Source organism: Crotalus tigris, unplaced genomic scaffold (genome assembly GCF_016545835.1).
Source record: "Crotalus tigris isolate CLP2741 ecotype Arizona unplaced genomic scaffold, ASM1654583v1 scf7180000018468.2839379, whole genome shotgun sequence".
Classification (NCBI taxonomy): Eukaryota; Metazoa; Chordata; class Lepidosauria; order Squamata; family Viperidae; genus Crotalus; species Crotalus tigris.
In genome coordinates this window covers 2,119,258-2,136,339 of record NW_024097024.1, presented here as the reverse complement: position 1 = coordinate 2,136,339, position 17,082 = coordinate 2,119,258, and the positions used below count along the sequence as shown (strand labels likewise).

General features: G+C 40.6%; 1 protein-coding gene and 1 pseudogene across 3 annotated transcripts in view; one reads left to right on the top strand and one right to left on the bottom strand.

Annotated features, from left to right (window-relative positions):
- Positions 1-10,206, bottom strand: part of FHIP2A (FHF complex subunit HOOK interacting protein 2A) — a 35,111-nt gene extending 24,905 nt beyond the window's left edge. Inside the window, exons 1-3 of one of the 3 annotated variants that reach the window (XM_039352764.1) lie at positions 9,535-10,206; positions 8,797-8,990; positions 2,122-2,200 (exon numbers count right to left, since the gene is read on the bottom strand). In XM_039352764.1, the coding sequence (XP_039208698.1) occupies positions 2,122-2,200; positions 8,797-8,841 (124 nt within the window). In that variant the 5' untranslated portion in view covers positions 8,842-8,990; positions 9,535-10,206. Of the gene's footprint in view, positions 1-2,121; positions 2,201-8,796 lie in introns of all 3 variants that reach the window. The other 2 variants (XM_039352763.1, XM_039352765.1) reach the window with 2 other exon arrangements.
- Positions 10,207-11,115: 909 nt separating this feature from the next.
- Positions 11,116-12,380, top strand: LOC120312265 (annotated as a pseudogene).
- The last annotated feature ends 4,702 nt before the right edge of the window (positions 12,381-17,082 follow it).

The following is a 17,082-nucleotide window of genomic DNA, read 5'->3' as shown; positions in this document are numbered from 1 at the left end:
CAACTAGATTCCCCTTTAGTAATAGTAGTAAAGTTGGAAGGGACCTTGGAGGTCATCTAGTCCAACCCCCTGCTCGGGCAGGAAACCCTACGCTATTTCGGACAAATGGCTGTCCAGTCTCTTCTTAAAAACTTCCAGTGTTGGAGCATTTACTGCTTCTGGAGGCAAGCTGTTCCACTGATTAATTGTTCTCACTGTCAGGAAGTTTCTCCTTAGTTCTAGGTTGCTTCTCTCCTTGATTAGTTTCCACCCGTTGCTTCTTGTCCTGCCTTCAGGTGCTTTGGAAAATAGCTTATTCCCTCTTCTTTATGGCAGCCCCTGAGATATTGGAATACTGCTATCATGTCCCCCCTTGTCCTTCTCTTCGTTAAACTAGACATACCCAATTCTCGCAACCGTTCCTTATATGTTTTAGCCTCCAGTCCCCTAATCATCTTTGTTGCTCTTCTCTGTACTCTTTCTAGAGTCTCAACATCTTTTTTACATCGTGGTGACCAAAACTGGATGCAGTATTCCAAGTGTGGCCTTACCAAGGCATTGAAGAGTGGTATTAATACTTCACGTGATCTTGATTCTATCCCTCTGTTAATGCAGCCTAGCACTGTGTTGGCCTTTTTGGCAGCTGCAGCACACTGCTGGCTCATATTTAAGTGATTGTCTACTAGGACTCCGAGGTCCCTCTCACAGTTACTACTATTGAGCATGGTGCCACCTATGCTGTACTTGTGCATTTGGTTTTTCTTGCCTAAATGTAGAACCTTGCTTTTTTCACCATTGAATTTCATTTTGTTAGTTAGTGCCCAGTGTTCAAGTCTGTCCAGATCCTTCTGTATCTGAAGCCTGTCTTCTGGAGTGTTGGCTATTCCTGCCAGCTTGGTGTCTCTGCAAATTTGATGAGTTCCCCATCTATCCCTTCATCCAAATCGTTGAAGATGTTGAAGAGTACTGGGCCCAGAACAGAGCCCTGGGGCACCCCACTACACACTTCCCTCCATATAGATGCAGTTCCATTGAGGACCACTCGCTGAGTACGGCCGGTCAGCCAGCTACGGATCCATCTGGTGGTGGTTCTGTCTACCCCACATTTTTCTATCTTGTCAAGTAGTAGGTTGTGATCTACTTTATCAAATGCCTTTATTTTATTATTCCTTGGATCTGATTCTGTGTATGCCAGGGCTTTTCCACCTTTTCACCCATTGTACCACTTTTAGGATATGGCAATATCCGAGTACTACCAGTCACCTAGCAAGGTGTCAAAAACTTGATGACAAAAAAAAAAGTGATAAAAGTACAGGTAGTCCTCGATTTACAACAGTTCGCTTAGTGACTGTTTGAAGTTACAATGGCATTGAAAAAAGTACCCCCCAAGCCACAGCCGAGCAAGACACCCGCCTGCCCACCCGGTGGCACTCTTCCTCCTCCGAGGCTGTCATTGTTGTGAGCATTTCTGTTGACGATTGGCAGCAGGGGTGGTGTGGGATGTGTTTGGTTTTTATTCCTTCCTGTCTGCTAGGTGGTTGCAGCAGGTTTTGGTCACTTCACATAACCCTGGGACACTGTGACCATCATAAATATGAATCAGTTGCCAAGCATCTGAATGTAAATCACAAGACCCTGGAGATGCTGCAACATTCCAGCTGATCGGCACTTCTTCTGGACTCAGCAGAAGTGCCAGGATCAGTGCTGCTTTCCAGCTGATTGGTGCTTCTTCAGGGCTCAGCAGAAGCACCAGGATCAGCGCAGAGCTCCAGCTGGAGCCTGGCGCTGATCTTGGCGCTTTCACTGAGTACTGATAGCCCCGAAGAAGCGGCACTGATCCTGGCGCTTCCGCTGAGCCCTAACAGCCCTGGAGCTCCAGCCATCTCTTGCTCAGGCTTGTGCGGTGCTACCACTGGTTCAGCTCATTCCCCTCCCCCACAACCACTTTTCTAGGATGGTCCGTACCACCTGCCAGGTGCCAGTGTACCACAGGTGGTACCCGTACCACTGGTTGAAAAGTCCTGGTGTATGCCATATGTGAGAACTACAATTCCCATCCACTGAATTGCTGAAGGACAATAAATTGAAGAAGATTATTTTAGATCACTAGTTTCTAAGTGACAACAAAGAATTTTGTCTTACCTGACGTTTCTATGTAATAATGGGTAATTGCCTTCCAATGGTAAACAAAGTCCTCTTGCAATGGAAGGGAAGGTGCAAGCTGAAAAAATACAAACAAGTGGAAGATATTTTCTTCAAAATATGTATTTTATATTCCTCTAAACATCTCTGCAATTTACTTATGAATTTGTCACAAAATATACTTGACAGATATATTGTTCAGCAGGACAATGATATAAAATACAGCTGTCATTAAATCAGGTTACATAATTCTGAAAAAAAATGATCCATAGAGCTATGTATATTATCTTTTTTACTTATTTACTTTTACTTATAAAATTTATTCTGATTTTATTTAGGGGAAAAGTTAAAAGGAAAAATTATAACAACAAAAAAAAAGCAATATGACAAGGACCATAACAAGACTTACGACCTTTGGTTCTGTGACCAGTTACAAGTGTGTTGAAAAAATGGACTTATGGCTGGTCCCAGGATTAAAAGCATTTAAGTACCCTTGCTGTCACATTATAAAAATTTGGGCCTGCCTGCACTTATACAAGGGGTGCTTCAACTCCACATTCCTGCCTATATCCCCTTCCCCATCTCTGCCCTTTTGGTATTCCACACTCCACCATATACCTCTGTTTGCAGCTGCCCTTTGCTATCTTCTTCACCCTGCTAATGGTAATGGGTGATGGTAAAGCTTTGAGATACATGGTCAGCAGGACAATGGAATTCATTTGTTGAAGAGAGCTAACTAGGCTGGAGTGGTGGCAATGCTTGAAGAAGTGGAGATATTAGGGCTTCTGGACTGTGCAATACACACTGTGTACCGCAAGTATTCCTGGAAAAAATGGCCTGCAAGGATGTCCATTTACAAAGATGCCCAGGCACTGCCATAAATGCTGTTGGCATTGGGATATTTAAGAGTGGCATTCAGGGCCAGCAGTTCTTCAGGACCGTGGGGATGGCAGATGGGTCCCTGATTAGGGCTGCCACGATCAAAGCTTACAAACCTATGCCTGCAACAAAAGCCTATGCCTGCAGCACACCCTCCTCCATGGTAGCTAATATTGCCTCTGCCACACATGCTAGAGAACTCCTTTGTTTTTACAAGACTACCCACTCCACAACCTATCTGGCCAATGTGGAGGTGAACCACATGATGGAAGGGAGGGCTCAGCCATTTAACTTTTAATGTATTGAACATCTCAAGCGTCTTAAGAGCTTTTTCTGATTGGGCAAGCCCTCTACTTTATCATGTGGCTTACCTTCCTTTCCCAGACCTTACTAGTGCTTTTCTTGGTTGGTATTTGAGAAGAAAAGACTGAGCTTTCACTAGAGGAAAAGATACAAAACATAAAACAGGGTCTGTGGCTGATAGAGATTTTTTGTTTGGTGAACAAATTGCTTTCTGTAATGCCCAATTCAAACACTTATCTGCTGTCATACACACATGGATAAGCAAGCTGAGTAGCTGGGGAAAGTTCTCATGCACCTCTCTTTGATTGATTGTCATTGTGTGCCATTTTCCTTCTTATTGATTGGAGTTCACTGCAGGTAGGGCAGTCCCACTGATTTTTGCTCCCTTTACAAGGGGAAGGCTGGGCCAAGAATGAGCAAAGGACTTATGGGTAGCTTCTACTGATGCTAAACGTTTTTTCTTCAGCCCTTGCTGAAGCTTGCAGGCTGGTTTACCAGAAGGGCTTGGAACACAAGTTGCAAAATGTGTACTGCGCCTTCCAGAAGCCCGTATCCTTTCTTTTTCTCCACTTCTGCCCCCACCGAAAATAGTGTCTCCCACACAACCTCCATCTTTGCTCAGAGAATTACCACTGGCTCTCTTGCCTTGTCTCGAAATAAGGAGCCACACCAAAAATTGTACACTGCTTAGGGTTGGTTCAGAACTAGAATAGTGTATAATAGGGGCGTCAAACTGCTGGCTCACGAGCCAGTTGCATCATGCAGAGGCCGCACTCACCCCAGCTCTGGCAATGCGAAAAAAGTCACGATATGTCATGACACATCACGAGATACAATGAGTTTGACATCTGTGGTCTATAAGTATTATAAATGCATAAATAAAAATTTCTAATTTTTTAACATGACTGATTTAATATCATACTATGCCAAAACCTGGCATCCCCAAAATGACACTAAGTGACACCAGATCTTGGCAGCAATCTAATAGAATGACTTGTAAAGAACTGAGACTGAGAAAATATAACATGCTGTATATATTTATGGACATACATGTAAAAAAAGATAAAGATGAGTTATCAATATTAATCTTTAAATCTAGGTCCGGACATATTCTTATCAATTTGAGCTAGTAAAACCAGCACATTTCAAAATATAAAACTGTAGTTTTAATTCCCAAATGTTACAGAAACTATGAATATCAATCTAGAATTTAGTACGGAAACTATGGATATCAATCTAGAATTTAGTATTTAAATTAGAATTTTTGCACATATCCCAATTTTTGCAAAATATATAAAATAAACTGAAGCTAGTTTAATATTAATATTTAATAATATATATTTTAAAATGATCTATTTAACTTAGAAATACGTGCAAACTTTTGTCTGCGCTTTCCATGCTTATCACTGTATTTTATTTCAAGTAAAAACATCCTGTTTGATTTAGCATAATTTCCTCCTACACCCAATCTTAGGTACTATAATAAATATGATCTGAAATCATCATTACCCCAAGGCTTTAAATCCTGCTTTCCTTAAATTGCTGCCTAGTAATTAGTTTCTTGGCTTAACTTTAATAGGAAACAAATTCTCAACTACAATGGTTAAGATCTTACTTTTTGGAAATCAAACCATACAAATTATATTATGATATAGTTCTGGATATGCCTGTGTGTTTTTTATCACTTATTTTGCCTATTTTATATTTTTCCTTTGTGGTTGGCAATACTACTACAGTAGCCATTCCATCAATAAAAAAGTCCATTTGTGACTTATTCAGTACCAGAATTATTTTTTCAAAATCCAAAATACCAAAAATGTCCAACAATTCAAATTGTTGTGGCTCTTCAGGCTTAGCATATGTGAACCCTGCTAGTGATTTTAATGATCCACAAAACTAGCTTCTTTTTCTTCTTCTTTTGCTCATTCAGCAAACCCTGAATGAACACAAAAAAATTAAAAGTCTGTAAAACTTTGTAAATTTAGCTAGCACTTATATTAGAAACCCATACTATTTAATAATTTGAGTTTTACTACTCTGATAAAAAATACCTGTTAATTGAATTGATGCTCTAAATCAATCATTTCTACAATAATTCCTTTGGGGCTTGCTTTGTAAAAACATAAAATAAAATCAATCTTTGCATATGGATCATAAATTTTATTTACTACGCACTGAGATATGTATGTACCAACTGTTATGATCTGGACAATAAACAGCAATACCATTCCCTACCCCTAGTATTAACAGCCCTAATACACCAGTCTTTCTAAGTAATGTATAAGATGTATGATTTAACGGATTAATGCAAATAATATATACACTAATTACAAATGTAATTTGTACAAATAAGGGGTCTGCATTTTCTGTTCCATGGTAAAATTGTGAATATCAAAGTTGTGTATAGCAAGATCTTGAATCTATGGGAACTGAAAAGTTATTTTCCAGACCCTACAATTATCTTCTTCCCTGAGAACTTCATTTCTCTTCCTTCCATAACTATTGTCTATACCAGTGTTTCCCAAACTTGACAATTTTAAGGCATGTGGACTTCAACTCCCAGAAATCCACAGCCAGCATTGCTGGCTGTGGAATTCTGGGAGTTGAAGTCCTCATGCCTTAAAATTGTCAAGTTTGGGAAACACTGGTCTATACAATATACCTCCTTCTTCCTTCAGTCACAGTGGATATCACTGGGTCAGACTGATAGGGCTTCAGATGGTCTGTTCTTCAAATTGAATTTGGTTGGCTGGTGATATACATAAATGCTCCATTTGCACCTCTTGGGTCATGCTGGCTGGGGAATTCTGGGAGTGGAAGTCCACAGGTCTTAAAGTTGCCAAGGTTGGGGACCCCTGCTCTACTGTTCTTTTATGATCTCAGAATAGGAGATTCTTGATCATAGCACTGGCATTCAATGGTACAACTGAGAATTCCACCACGAGAAGGAGCAAATAAACAGACATCGTTGAAAACACATTGTGAATATTTGTATGTAACCACAAAAGTCCATCTGTCATTCTTTGCTTTCCTAATGTAACAAAGTACAAGGTCAAAACTAAGGATACATTAAAAGCTTTATATATACTAAGGTTTGAGCTCTATCAATCGCAGATATGAGAAACCATGGATAACCTGCAATTATTCAGAGCACATAAATTGACTCAAAAGACAATTACCTTGAGTATTTTAGAAATATGCCACTTCTTAAATACATGTGGCATCCAAACAGAAAAATGCTCTGCAGCATTTGAAGTGTACTGAATCATGAGTCAGGTTGTAACCTTAGAGTGAGAGGTAAATTTATAATTTATAATCAGAAGCTATTTCTTTTTATCTTTTTTTCTCCCTTTCTTGCAGTTTTAGCTTTCCCTTTGATTTCTTTTTATTTCCTCTTCCTTACTTTTTATTAATTTGAATTAGTTTTATCTTTTTTAAAACTTTAAAAATTTTATATATATGTGTGTGTTCAGCATAGATTAATTGCAGGAATAATTGTGTGGATCCTATGACAAGTTTTCAATGCATGCAGGTGTCACACAACTCCCTCTTATGTCAACTCATATTTCTTTAGGGCCTACTATACTTCAATCTATACTTTGTAAAGTGATACCAATCCATGGTCTGTTAGGAACCGGGATGCACAGCTGGAGGTGAATGGCAGGTAAACAAGTGAAACTGAAATCATCCACCTCAGTCTGTGGAAAAATTGTCTTCCGTGAAACCAGTCCATGGTGCCAAAAAGATTGGGAACCGCTGTCCTAGTATACAGTCTTAATCAAAATCTTGTTAGCAACAAGTCCTATCAAGTTTAATACAACTTTCTGGTTAAAGGCATTATAAAGGTTACAATTAATTTTTATTGTCAATTTTTCAGTGTGACAAGGATGCAATTCCACTTGTGCCAGCGGCTCTTATATGAAAAATATACGCTTATAAAAACTCTGCTTTACTAGTAATACGCTGCTTTTACTCCACTCTTTCTACTAGCTTAGTTGACTCCTATGATTAAATATGCCATAGCATCTAGCAAAGCAGCTAATGAATGCCTTGGAAAAGATATTCAAATGCCGTTATTCCCTGTGACACTCTGTGGAAGTGAAAGTTGCACTTTAAAGAAATAGGATAGGCAGACTGTTGATGCTTTTCTACTTTCATGTTGAAGAAGACTTCTAAGAATATCATGAACAGCCAAGAAAACAAACTAATAGATCATTGAACAAATCAATCCAGAGTTCTTGGGACCCAAATCATTAAGACTCAAATTATCCTATTTCGGACACATTATGCAAAGACCCAGTTCTCCAGAAATACTTTTATGCTGGGAAAGATAGATGCTGGAAACTAAAGAAGAGGATGAATAGAAGCAAAATAGACTTACAGAATTACAGAGATGATGAGTACATCTTTAGGAAACATGAACAAACAGATTAGAGATAGATTGTCTTAGAGAAAATCTATCTATGTGGTTACTAGGAATTAAAAATGACTTGATGGCACATAATGGATCTATCAATAATTAAAGTATATGAGGAACCTATGCTTCGTAATCATACATGGCACAGTTGTGCTGAAGCCCTGAACCAATCTATGCTCATGATGTCATCTTTTTGATTTCTTGCTGAATGTGCAACAGGGGACTTTGCCTCCTCCATGTCCAGCACAGAACTTCAATGGAACGATCGTCAAAGTTCAAATAATCCTATTCCTGCCAACAATCTCCTAGGTTTTTATAAGCAGATGGTATAAGGAGCCTGATGTGAGCTACCAAACTCCCTCATCTCTACACTTTTGCTCCCTGGGGGAACATCTTTAAAATCAAGAATAGGGTGATCTGATAGCAGATCAGGTTGTCTCTTCAAAGCACATCCTGCTCTGGAGAAACAATGGCCCCCCTCTGAAAATGAAAATTGTAAGACTCACATATAACACAAGCTATATTTTGTGGAAAGGTCTGTTTTGCTAATTTGTCCTAAAGGCTTTCTGTGACCCAAAAATAGCACTACACCCATTTTAATTGTCTAATTGTCTTTTATTGCAAACCGAGTACTTTTATTTACCCGAGCCTTTTAGTTAGTTTTTATTTGGCTACACTTTTTATTTCAACATAAACATTTGTCTATTTGTTTGTCCCTCCTGTAGCCCAGGCCCAGAAGCATAATTGAAGAGAACTATTTTTTTTAAAAAAAAATGGACAAATAAAGAAAGGAAACAGCTATAGCTGAATTCAATTAGGGACTAGAAGGAAAAAAGGAAACGAGAATTATATCAAGTTCTTATATCCTACTTTACCATCTGAATCCGGGTGGGATCTCCCCTTCTTCCCCAGCAGGAAAAAATAAATAAGTTAAAATTATTAGGTGATCTGAAGCCGAAAGACGAAGGAGGCTGAACAGGAGAGGTAACCGAGAAAGCCCTGAAAAATGAGTTTTCCCCAGCTTAGGCCCGAGGTAAGCCCCGGCCTTGCGTGGCGGGCGCTGCCGGTGGCCTTACCGCTTCCACGGCGTGCTGCAGGATGGAGGTGAACTTGGAGAACATCTTGTCCCTGGACTGAAGTAGCCGCTGACGGGAGGATCTGGAGAACTCTTCGATCCGCCGCCTCCGCTCCAGGGTGAGGACTGCATGCGGCTGACCGGGCAGCGGGGATCAGATCGGCTACCGAAGCACGTCGGGCTGCCCAGCTCTGCCTGCCGCAGGAGACACCGTGGCACTGACGGAGGAAAACACCCACCCGCGCCGGGCTTCGGCTACGGAGCCCGGAAGTCGGAAGCCGAGCGCCTTCGGCCGGCGCCGTTGCTTCTACTCCCTCCCCTCTCAGGGGCCTCCAACAGCCGCTACGTCCGCGGACGCCGGTGCTGCAGCGCTTTAGCCAGAGTCGCTTAAGCAGAAAACAACACGGGCTCCGGACTACTTAGAAGAGAGCTGTGGTGTAACGCAAACGGCAAGTAAAGGATCTCTCAAGCGCAGCTCTTCTTCCCCTCGCGCCAAAGATCGAGCAAATGCCTGATGAAAGGGGAGGCAGAGCGAAGTTCTGATGCACGGCAGGTGCCTATTGCAAGGGAAGGAGGCTGGGGGGGGGGGGAACGAGAGAGGGAGAAAAGCGATAACACGAATGCAACTACGGGCCCAGGGAGGAAGATGCGAAAGAGGCGGAGAGTTGGCTTATCTCGAAGCGCTCGCTGGCTGAAGAGGTCGATCTAATCTCCTGTCCCGATCCAGATGTTCACTCACCTCTGGCGGACATGGCTCAGATAGACTAAGAGAGAGGTGGCGGCGAGCGCAAGAAGCGAAGCCCCCCTCCCCCTTCGACATTAACCGGGCGCAGCCGAGCAGTATCTCCCCATGTGCCGCCGGGACTGCGAGCGAGAGGGCGGTACCTGTCTGTGTCTCAAAGGGAGCGAGGGAGCGCCGCGGACTAGTACAACAGCCCACCGCTGCAGCCATTGCGAGCAGCGACCGGCTGGGCCTGGACGGGGCCATTTACCGCTTCGGCAGGCGCTGCAGCGCCAGTCGGGTCTGGCTAAAAAAACAAGCGCCTTTCCCGGCCCACCAGTTCGTGGCCGGGGCGTTCTGAGGAAGAGAGGGGAGGCAATTTGCCTCTTCGGTCCTTGATGCAATAACATTCCGGAATGAATTCTGGCTTAGCCGCCGGATAAAGAAGCCAAGTCTGTTTTTCTGAGAGCAACTCAGGACATTTATGCCGTTTGCATCGAGCTAGCAACAGGTACTACCGTCATCCACGGTATTTTTAAAGGGGGAGGGGGCACTTCCAGGTGCCCACAATGAAATGTTGGAAGAAAAGTCTTCATCATGGTTCAGTCCATGCCGGGGGATAAACAACATGGCAACTGCTTTAGAAAAAAGGTTGCAGTTTAATCAAGAAGCTTGGGAGATTTTGAAAAATGAGATAATAAAAACCCAGTCTAGCACAATACCAACAAAGAGGGAAAACAACAGCTCTTAAAAGAAACCAGCATGGCTGCATAAAGAACTCTGATAAATTTAAAGATAAAAAGGACAAGTATAGAAACTGGAAAGAGGGGCACATAACTAAGTCAGAATATTAGCAAATAGCCTGAGCCTGCAAAGATAATGTGAGGAAAACTAAGGCTTGTGACCTTAGTCAAAAATAACAAAAAAAAGCTTAACGTGTAAAAAACAAGAAAAAAGTGAAGGAAACAATTGGTCCATTAATGCGTGAAAGTGGCAAGAAGGTGACAAGCAACAGGGAGAAAGCAGAACTATTTAACTTGTTTTTTTGTATCTGTCTTTACACAAAGGGAAAAAACAGACCAATCTATCAAAAATAGTGCCATAAAAAACAATAGAAACACAAGTTAAGCTAGGCAAGAAAATGGTAAGTGAGCACCTGTCCAGCGTAGAGTTCAAAACACCAGGACCAGATGGATTACACCTCAAGGTTCTCAAGGATCTGCAGATGTGATTTCAGAACTACTGAACTATATTTTTCAAAGATCCTGGAGCGTTGGGGAACTACCAGAGGACTGGAAAAGAGCTGATGTAGTTCCCATCTTCAAAAAAGGAAAAAAAATGGATCCAGGAAATTACAGACCTATCAGCCTGACTTCAATGCCTGGGAAGATTCTGGAAAAGATAATCAAACAACGAATCAGCGAACACCTAGAGGCAAACAAAGTCATTATTTAAAAGCCAACATGGGTTTGTCAAAAACAGATTATGCCAGACAAATCTTATTGCATTCTTTAACCAAGTGACAAAATTAGTGGATCAGAGGAATGCTGTAGATATAATTTACTTGGACTTCAGTAAGGCATTTGATAAAGTAGATCACAACCTACTACTTGATAAGATAGAAAAATGTGTATTAAACAGCATCACCACCAGATGGATTCATAGCTGGCTGACCGGCCATATTCAGTGTGTGGTCCTCAATGGAACTGCATCTACATGAAGGCTGCACAAAATTGCATCCAATAGTGAAGTGGTGTTGGAAGCCTTCAATCCTGAAGACCACACTAAGGGATTACAAGACCTCAATTTTGGCATTGATGTCCCTCTTATCCAACGCAGTCTCGGTCTGTGTTGGGACTTGAAGAAAGATGTCTTTACCTTTAGAGCTCTGGCACAGAACACTGTCTTCACAAAAGAGGAGTTCTGTCAACAGTGAATAGTCTGTTCGACCCTCTAGGGTTTGCCGCACTGGTAACGGTCCAAGGGAGGCTCCTTCTGCGTGCGCTTTCCCAAAGCACCACAGACTGGGACGAGCCACTTCTGCCAGAACAGAAGCAAGCCTGGGAGACGTGCTGCTTCCTTGGAGGGGAGGGTGAGGGGAAGGGAGTGAGGGGAAGGGAGTCCATGAAATGAGGCTGCAGGCCAGGCGGAAGCGTGGGTCCCATCGCATCGCTGTTCCCAGCTAAAGGCATAAGGAGAGTGGGCAGAGGAGATGACTGCAGCTCCGGAGGAGAGGAAGCCGCAGCCGTGATGGTGGCAGGCAGGCTGGGGGAGTCTCCAGGCCCTCTTTCCGATTCGGAGAGCCACTTGTCCTCCCCGCTAAACCTGACTGAGCAGTTCAACAGGGCGGTATAGCGTGTCCCGATGCTGGTGGCTGCGGCCAGCAAGGATCAGCTTCTCTACTTATACGCGTGCTATAAGCAGGTCAAATGTGGTCATTGCAACATTCCCAAACCTGTATTTTTTTATTTTGAAGGCAAGCAGAAATGGGAAGCTTGGAAAGCATTGGATGACACAAGTCTTGAGCAGGCAATGCGAGAGTACATTGATGCTGTGAAAAAATTGGACCCTACATGGAATCCACAGATATGAGAAAAGAAAGGAAAAGAAGGAAAAACTTTATATGGAGATCCAGTTGTCAGTTCATTGTATCAAGAAGAAACCATCAGGGAAGAAAATAAGAACATATTTGACTATTGCAGAGAAAACAACATTAACCATGTAACCAAAGACATCCGATCAAAAAAAGGAGTGAACACATGTAGGGAATGGGTTTTTATACTCTTTGGAGCCTTTTGTTTGGAGTTGTTCCTGTGGCATGAACTTTGACCTGAGTCTGAGTGTGCCTTTCTGGTATTCTGATGGTGATGGGTCAATCTTATTATGTCCAAAGGTCATATTCTGCTTCCCTGGGGCTGATGACTCTTAGAGTTTGGATAGGGTATGTAGATTTTAGGTCTTCTTAATCTCCTAGCTCCCTGGATTTACATTTGCATCTCTATAGAACTGGTTTCTGCTTGGGGAAGGGAGACTTGGGGCTATTAAGAAAACTGGGCATGCTTTCCTGCCTCTTCAAGATCCTTTGAGAAAATATATTTTCCTGCCCTTTTAATATTTCCTTCTCTGGGGGGGCTGACTTCCCACAGAAGGAACCTCAGCGAGTATAAATTGATAAACTGTATTTGAAATTATCAGTATTTTGATCAGCATTTTCAATTCAAAGCAGTTAAATCAGTTAAAATATATTCTAAAATATATTCTAAATATACAGTTTTCCCATACAAATATCATAGTATTGTTTTCAATGGCCAAAGAATGATGGAGGAAAAAAACGTACATCGAGGTAAGATGAATTAGAAAAAGGGGGAATGTTCAGATGATTATTTTTCATTCTGGGCCTTTCAGAGCCTTTAAAAAGTCCTGTTGTTTCTGGATAGATAGATAGATAACCTTTATTGTCACCTTTTACTGTGGACAAAATGGCACACATTAAAAATGAAATGTAATTGCTTGCTCTCAAACTGCAGTGAAGGTTTTATAGTTTGTGATGTTGTGTGTGACTTCAGATATGTGGTGATTCATCAGCTGAAGCACAACCATATTATGTTTACAAAACCAGTCAGTATTGTTGATGCCTCCTGGTATGGGAAAAAAACAGAAACTGTCCTCAAGCCTGGCTCATAAGCTGCTTTTTTCAAGAGGGAGACGACAATGTGCACCTTGGTCAACTATTACACAGCTCATTCTCTGGGCACAAATAGCAAGACTTTAATCCCAGAAGAGCTTCCAGGTGGATATGTTTTCTCAAGATAAATTGATGGCCAGAATACTATTGTAGAGCTTATAATGGTAATGTCTGAAATGTCCAAAACGATATCTGTAAGTTCAAAGTACAACAAAAGCAACATCCTTTTCATTTAACGATAGTAGGCACGTCATATATACAATAAAAATCTTCAGAGCAACTAAAAGTGCATTATCTACTCTATGGCACACTATATACATCTGTCATAATGATTAAATCAATATTTCGGAGGGCCTCATTCTGTCTGCCTAAATGTGCACCCAAGTCTTTAATAAGTCTAAAAACTATCCTGATTTCACTAAAAACCTGAATTGGACTCTGCCATCTGAGATACATGCTCAAATTAGTATTGGAAAATCCTTTAGTGGTGTTGACTTTGCAAGCATTGGCTTTCTCCCTCATGGCTATAGATTAAAGTCCAAATATGTTGGATTTTACACTCAATATTTTGTCTCAATTGGCTAAGAAAAAGCTCTGTTGGAAATCAGTTAAGAGGACTTGAGTTTTCTCCATAAAAGTATTACTTAACTATACCATCCATAGTATAAAATACCTTACCAATATTTCATGCTAAAGACACAGAAAAAGTTTTATGTTAGCTAGATTCTCCTCAGGATACACTGTGACACTGACGGGAGGCTAATACCCACCTTCACTGGGATTCGGCTACAGAGCCCAGAAGCCGATTGTCTTTGTTCGGCATCATTGCTTCTGCTCTCTCTCCTCTCTTGGGGAGGGGGCTACAAAAGTTGCTACCTCTGCAGGTGCTGCAGCGCTTTAGCCAGAGCCGCTTAAGCAGCAGAAGAGGAAAACAACGTGCTCTCCGAGAAAGAAAGAACTACAAAACACAGCTTTTTTCAATTCTTCTTGTCCGAGCCAGAAACCAGGAGGTGTCTAGTAGCACCTTTTCTGAGTCAGTTTTATTGAAGTTTTCGTCAGTTGCAGCTCACTCCCAACAACAGCTTATCTTCTCATTTATAAATTGAAGGGTGGCATTTAGTATTACCTCTCACAGGGTCTATATGTTAATCCTTAAAGCTACACCTTTCAAATTTCCCTTACTACTTTCCAAGAGAAAGTACTGTCACTGATGAAACAACTTTTTCTTTTTTTCTTTCGACTTCAATAACTGTTGTATGTTTACCTATGTATGAATTTTATCTGTGAATGACAAGGATCCTTAAATAGAATACAGGTAATCCTTGATGTACAACCATAACTGAGCCCCAAGTTTTTGTTGCTAAGCGAGATAGTTCTTAAATGAGTTTTGCCCCATTTTAAGACTTTTCTTGCCACACATAAGTGAATCCTGCAGTTGCTAAGTTAGTAACATGATTGTTAAGTGAATCTGGTTTCCCCATTGACTTTGCTTGTCAGAAGGTCACAGAAGTTGATCACGTGACTCTGGGACACTGCAACCATCAGAAATATGAGTCAGTTGTCAAGCGTCTGAATTTTGATCACATGATCATGGGAATGCTGCAAAGGTCATATGTGTGAAAAATGGTCATAAGTCACTTTTTTCTGTACCGTTATAACTTTGAAGGGTCACTATATGAACTGATATAAGTCAAGGACTACCGGTATCATGGTAGATGGTAGTACCTACCTGATCTTGATGAAAAGCTAAGTAGAGTCTGAACTTGTTAGCACATGGAGTAATATTGTTGGCTAGATTGGGGAGTAAGTTATACACACACCACACTCAAAAGCAAACTACTTCCATGTTTTACAGGAAAACCGTATGGATGTGTCTAACACAGATACCAGGGAATTAAACTCAACTTGAGGGACCTTTTAAGAGAATGTGTGATAATGCTTAGATTGATTAAAATAGTATAGATTTTTAGAAAAACCAAAACAGCAAGCAGGGATAAGGACAATTTGAAATACTTGAGGGTGAGAGACTTCCAGCTTTGTTCAATGTGTGCTCTGTGTCTGTGTATTTCTGTACTAGAGTTTTTTGGGTAATGCTATCTAAAGATGGAAAATCTCCCAATGTAGATGGGTCCTAAAACCCATAGCAATTAAGTCATACTAATTGGTTGAACCCATTGTTCCCCATTCCAATCCCCATAGACTTCAGAAGCAAAAAAGAAACTTGAGAGTAACACTTGTCACAGTTAGGTATGGCAGCATACAGCTGAATATCATCAGCCATAAAGAAGGTTGAAGTACTGTAAATGGAAAAATAGCTAATAAATATATTTTGATGGAATGAATTTGGTACTGTACACTAAAAACATAGCTAGAGCATCACTGAATTTTAAAAAAAGAAATGCTAGGCATGTGTACAATACTAGCTTTCTGAAAAGTTGCAAGACATGTTGCTAATATCATAGATTTCCAGGCAAAATGGCACAGTACTCAGATTAAGTACTAGCATCCTTTGACACTCCTGGAACTTCTTATTTCATGACACATAATACTTACTAGGTTGTCCTTCACTTACTGTATGACCATAATTGTGCTGGAATTACAGTTGTAAATTGTTGAAGTCTAAGTCAGACTTAGACCAGACCTGATTTTTTAAATTTTTTTGCTGCAATCATTAAGTGAATGTCCTGGCTGTTAAGCAAATCAATTTTCCCAATGAATTTTTTCTGTCAGAAACAGGAAGTAAACACTAAAAACTGGCAAAAATGTTAGAAGTTGTAATCACGTGACCTCTGCCAAGATCTATAAAGCACCCAAAATGTGATCATGTGTCCAGGTACTGTACACGTATGTATGTGTGTGTGTTTGTGGCTGTCATAACTTTGAAAGTCATGAATAGCTCTAGGGAATTCTGTTGTAACTTTGAACAGTCATTAACCAATTATAAGTCAAGAACTATGTGTACTTGCTTCTGTTTAATGACAATTTTGATTCAATGGGTACTAAGTTTGTAGGGAGTACAATAACTTTGACTACAACAGATCTGCATAAATTATGAACTACTGGGGACCATGGATTTTATTTTCCATATTTGCAAATATAACATTGGACACTTATTTCAATTTGAATCACTAGATAGAATAAGGACTTTCAGAATTCAGTTCAGCTTGAAAAGTAATGTGTTCCCCAGTTGCATACTATTACAGGGTATTAGGATTCTTTAGTGCCACAAGTTAGACATGAAAAGTGTTTGGTCATAGAAATTACTCTGACCTTGTTATTCATGAAATGCTTACACTATAGCAGGGGTGTCAAACTGCAGGCCTGCGGGCCGGACACGTCATCTGAAAGCCACGTCCACCCTATTACCGGCAGTGGCAAAACTGTCCCGATACGTCTTGTGACATCATTTGTTTGACATGTCTGAACTATAAGATAAATACAGTTTTAAATAGTAATACCCAGATGACCTTTTTATTGGGTAACACTCAGAACAAACTGAGTTTTGAACAAACTGACTTTTGAGTTTGTTAGAACTGAGTATTTACTGAGTAATACCCAGTAAAAAGGCTCGTTTTTTCATGTCTAACTTATAGCAACAAAGAATCCTAATACCCTGTAGAACTGAGTTCTAAAAAAACTATTTTAAAAACTTTAAAAATTAAGTTTATCTTAGCTTTTTGCAAATTATCCATATTAAGTAGTATTTGAATTATTTCATACTGTTACTACTAGTGTTATATGGATTCACGCTTATTAAAAGTTTTTTGGGGAAGTCACTGAAGCTCCTAAGCCTTGTTTTTTTTATCTTGTCTTTCTAAAAAGTTATAATAAACTATGTCAATTTTGAAAGAACAAACAAACATACCCCATTCTTATAAATC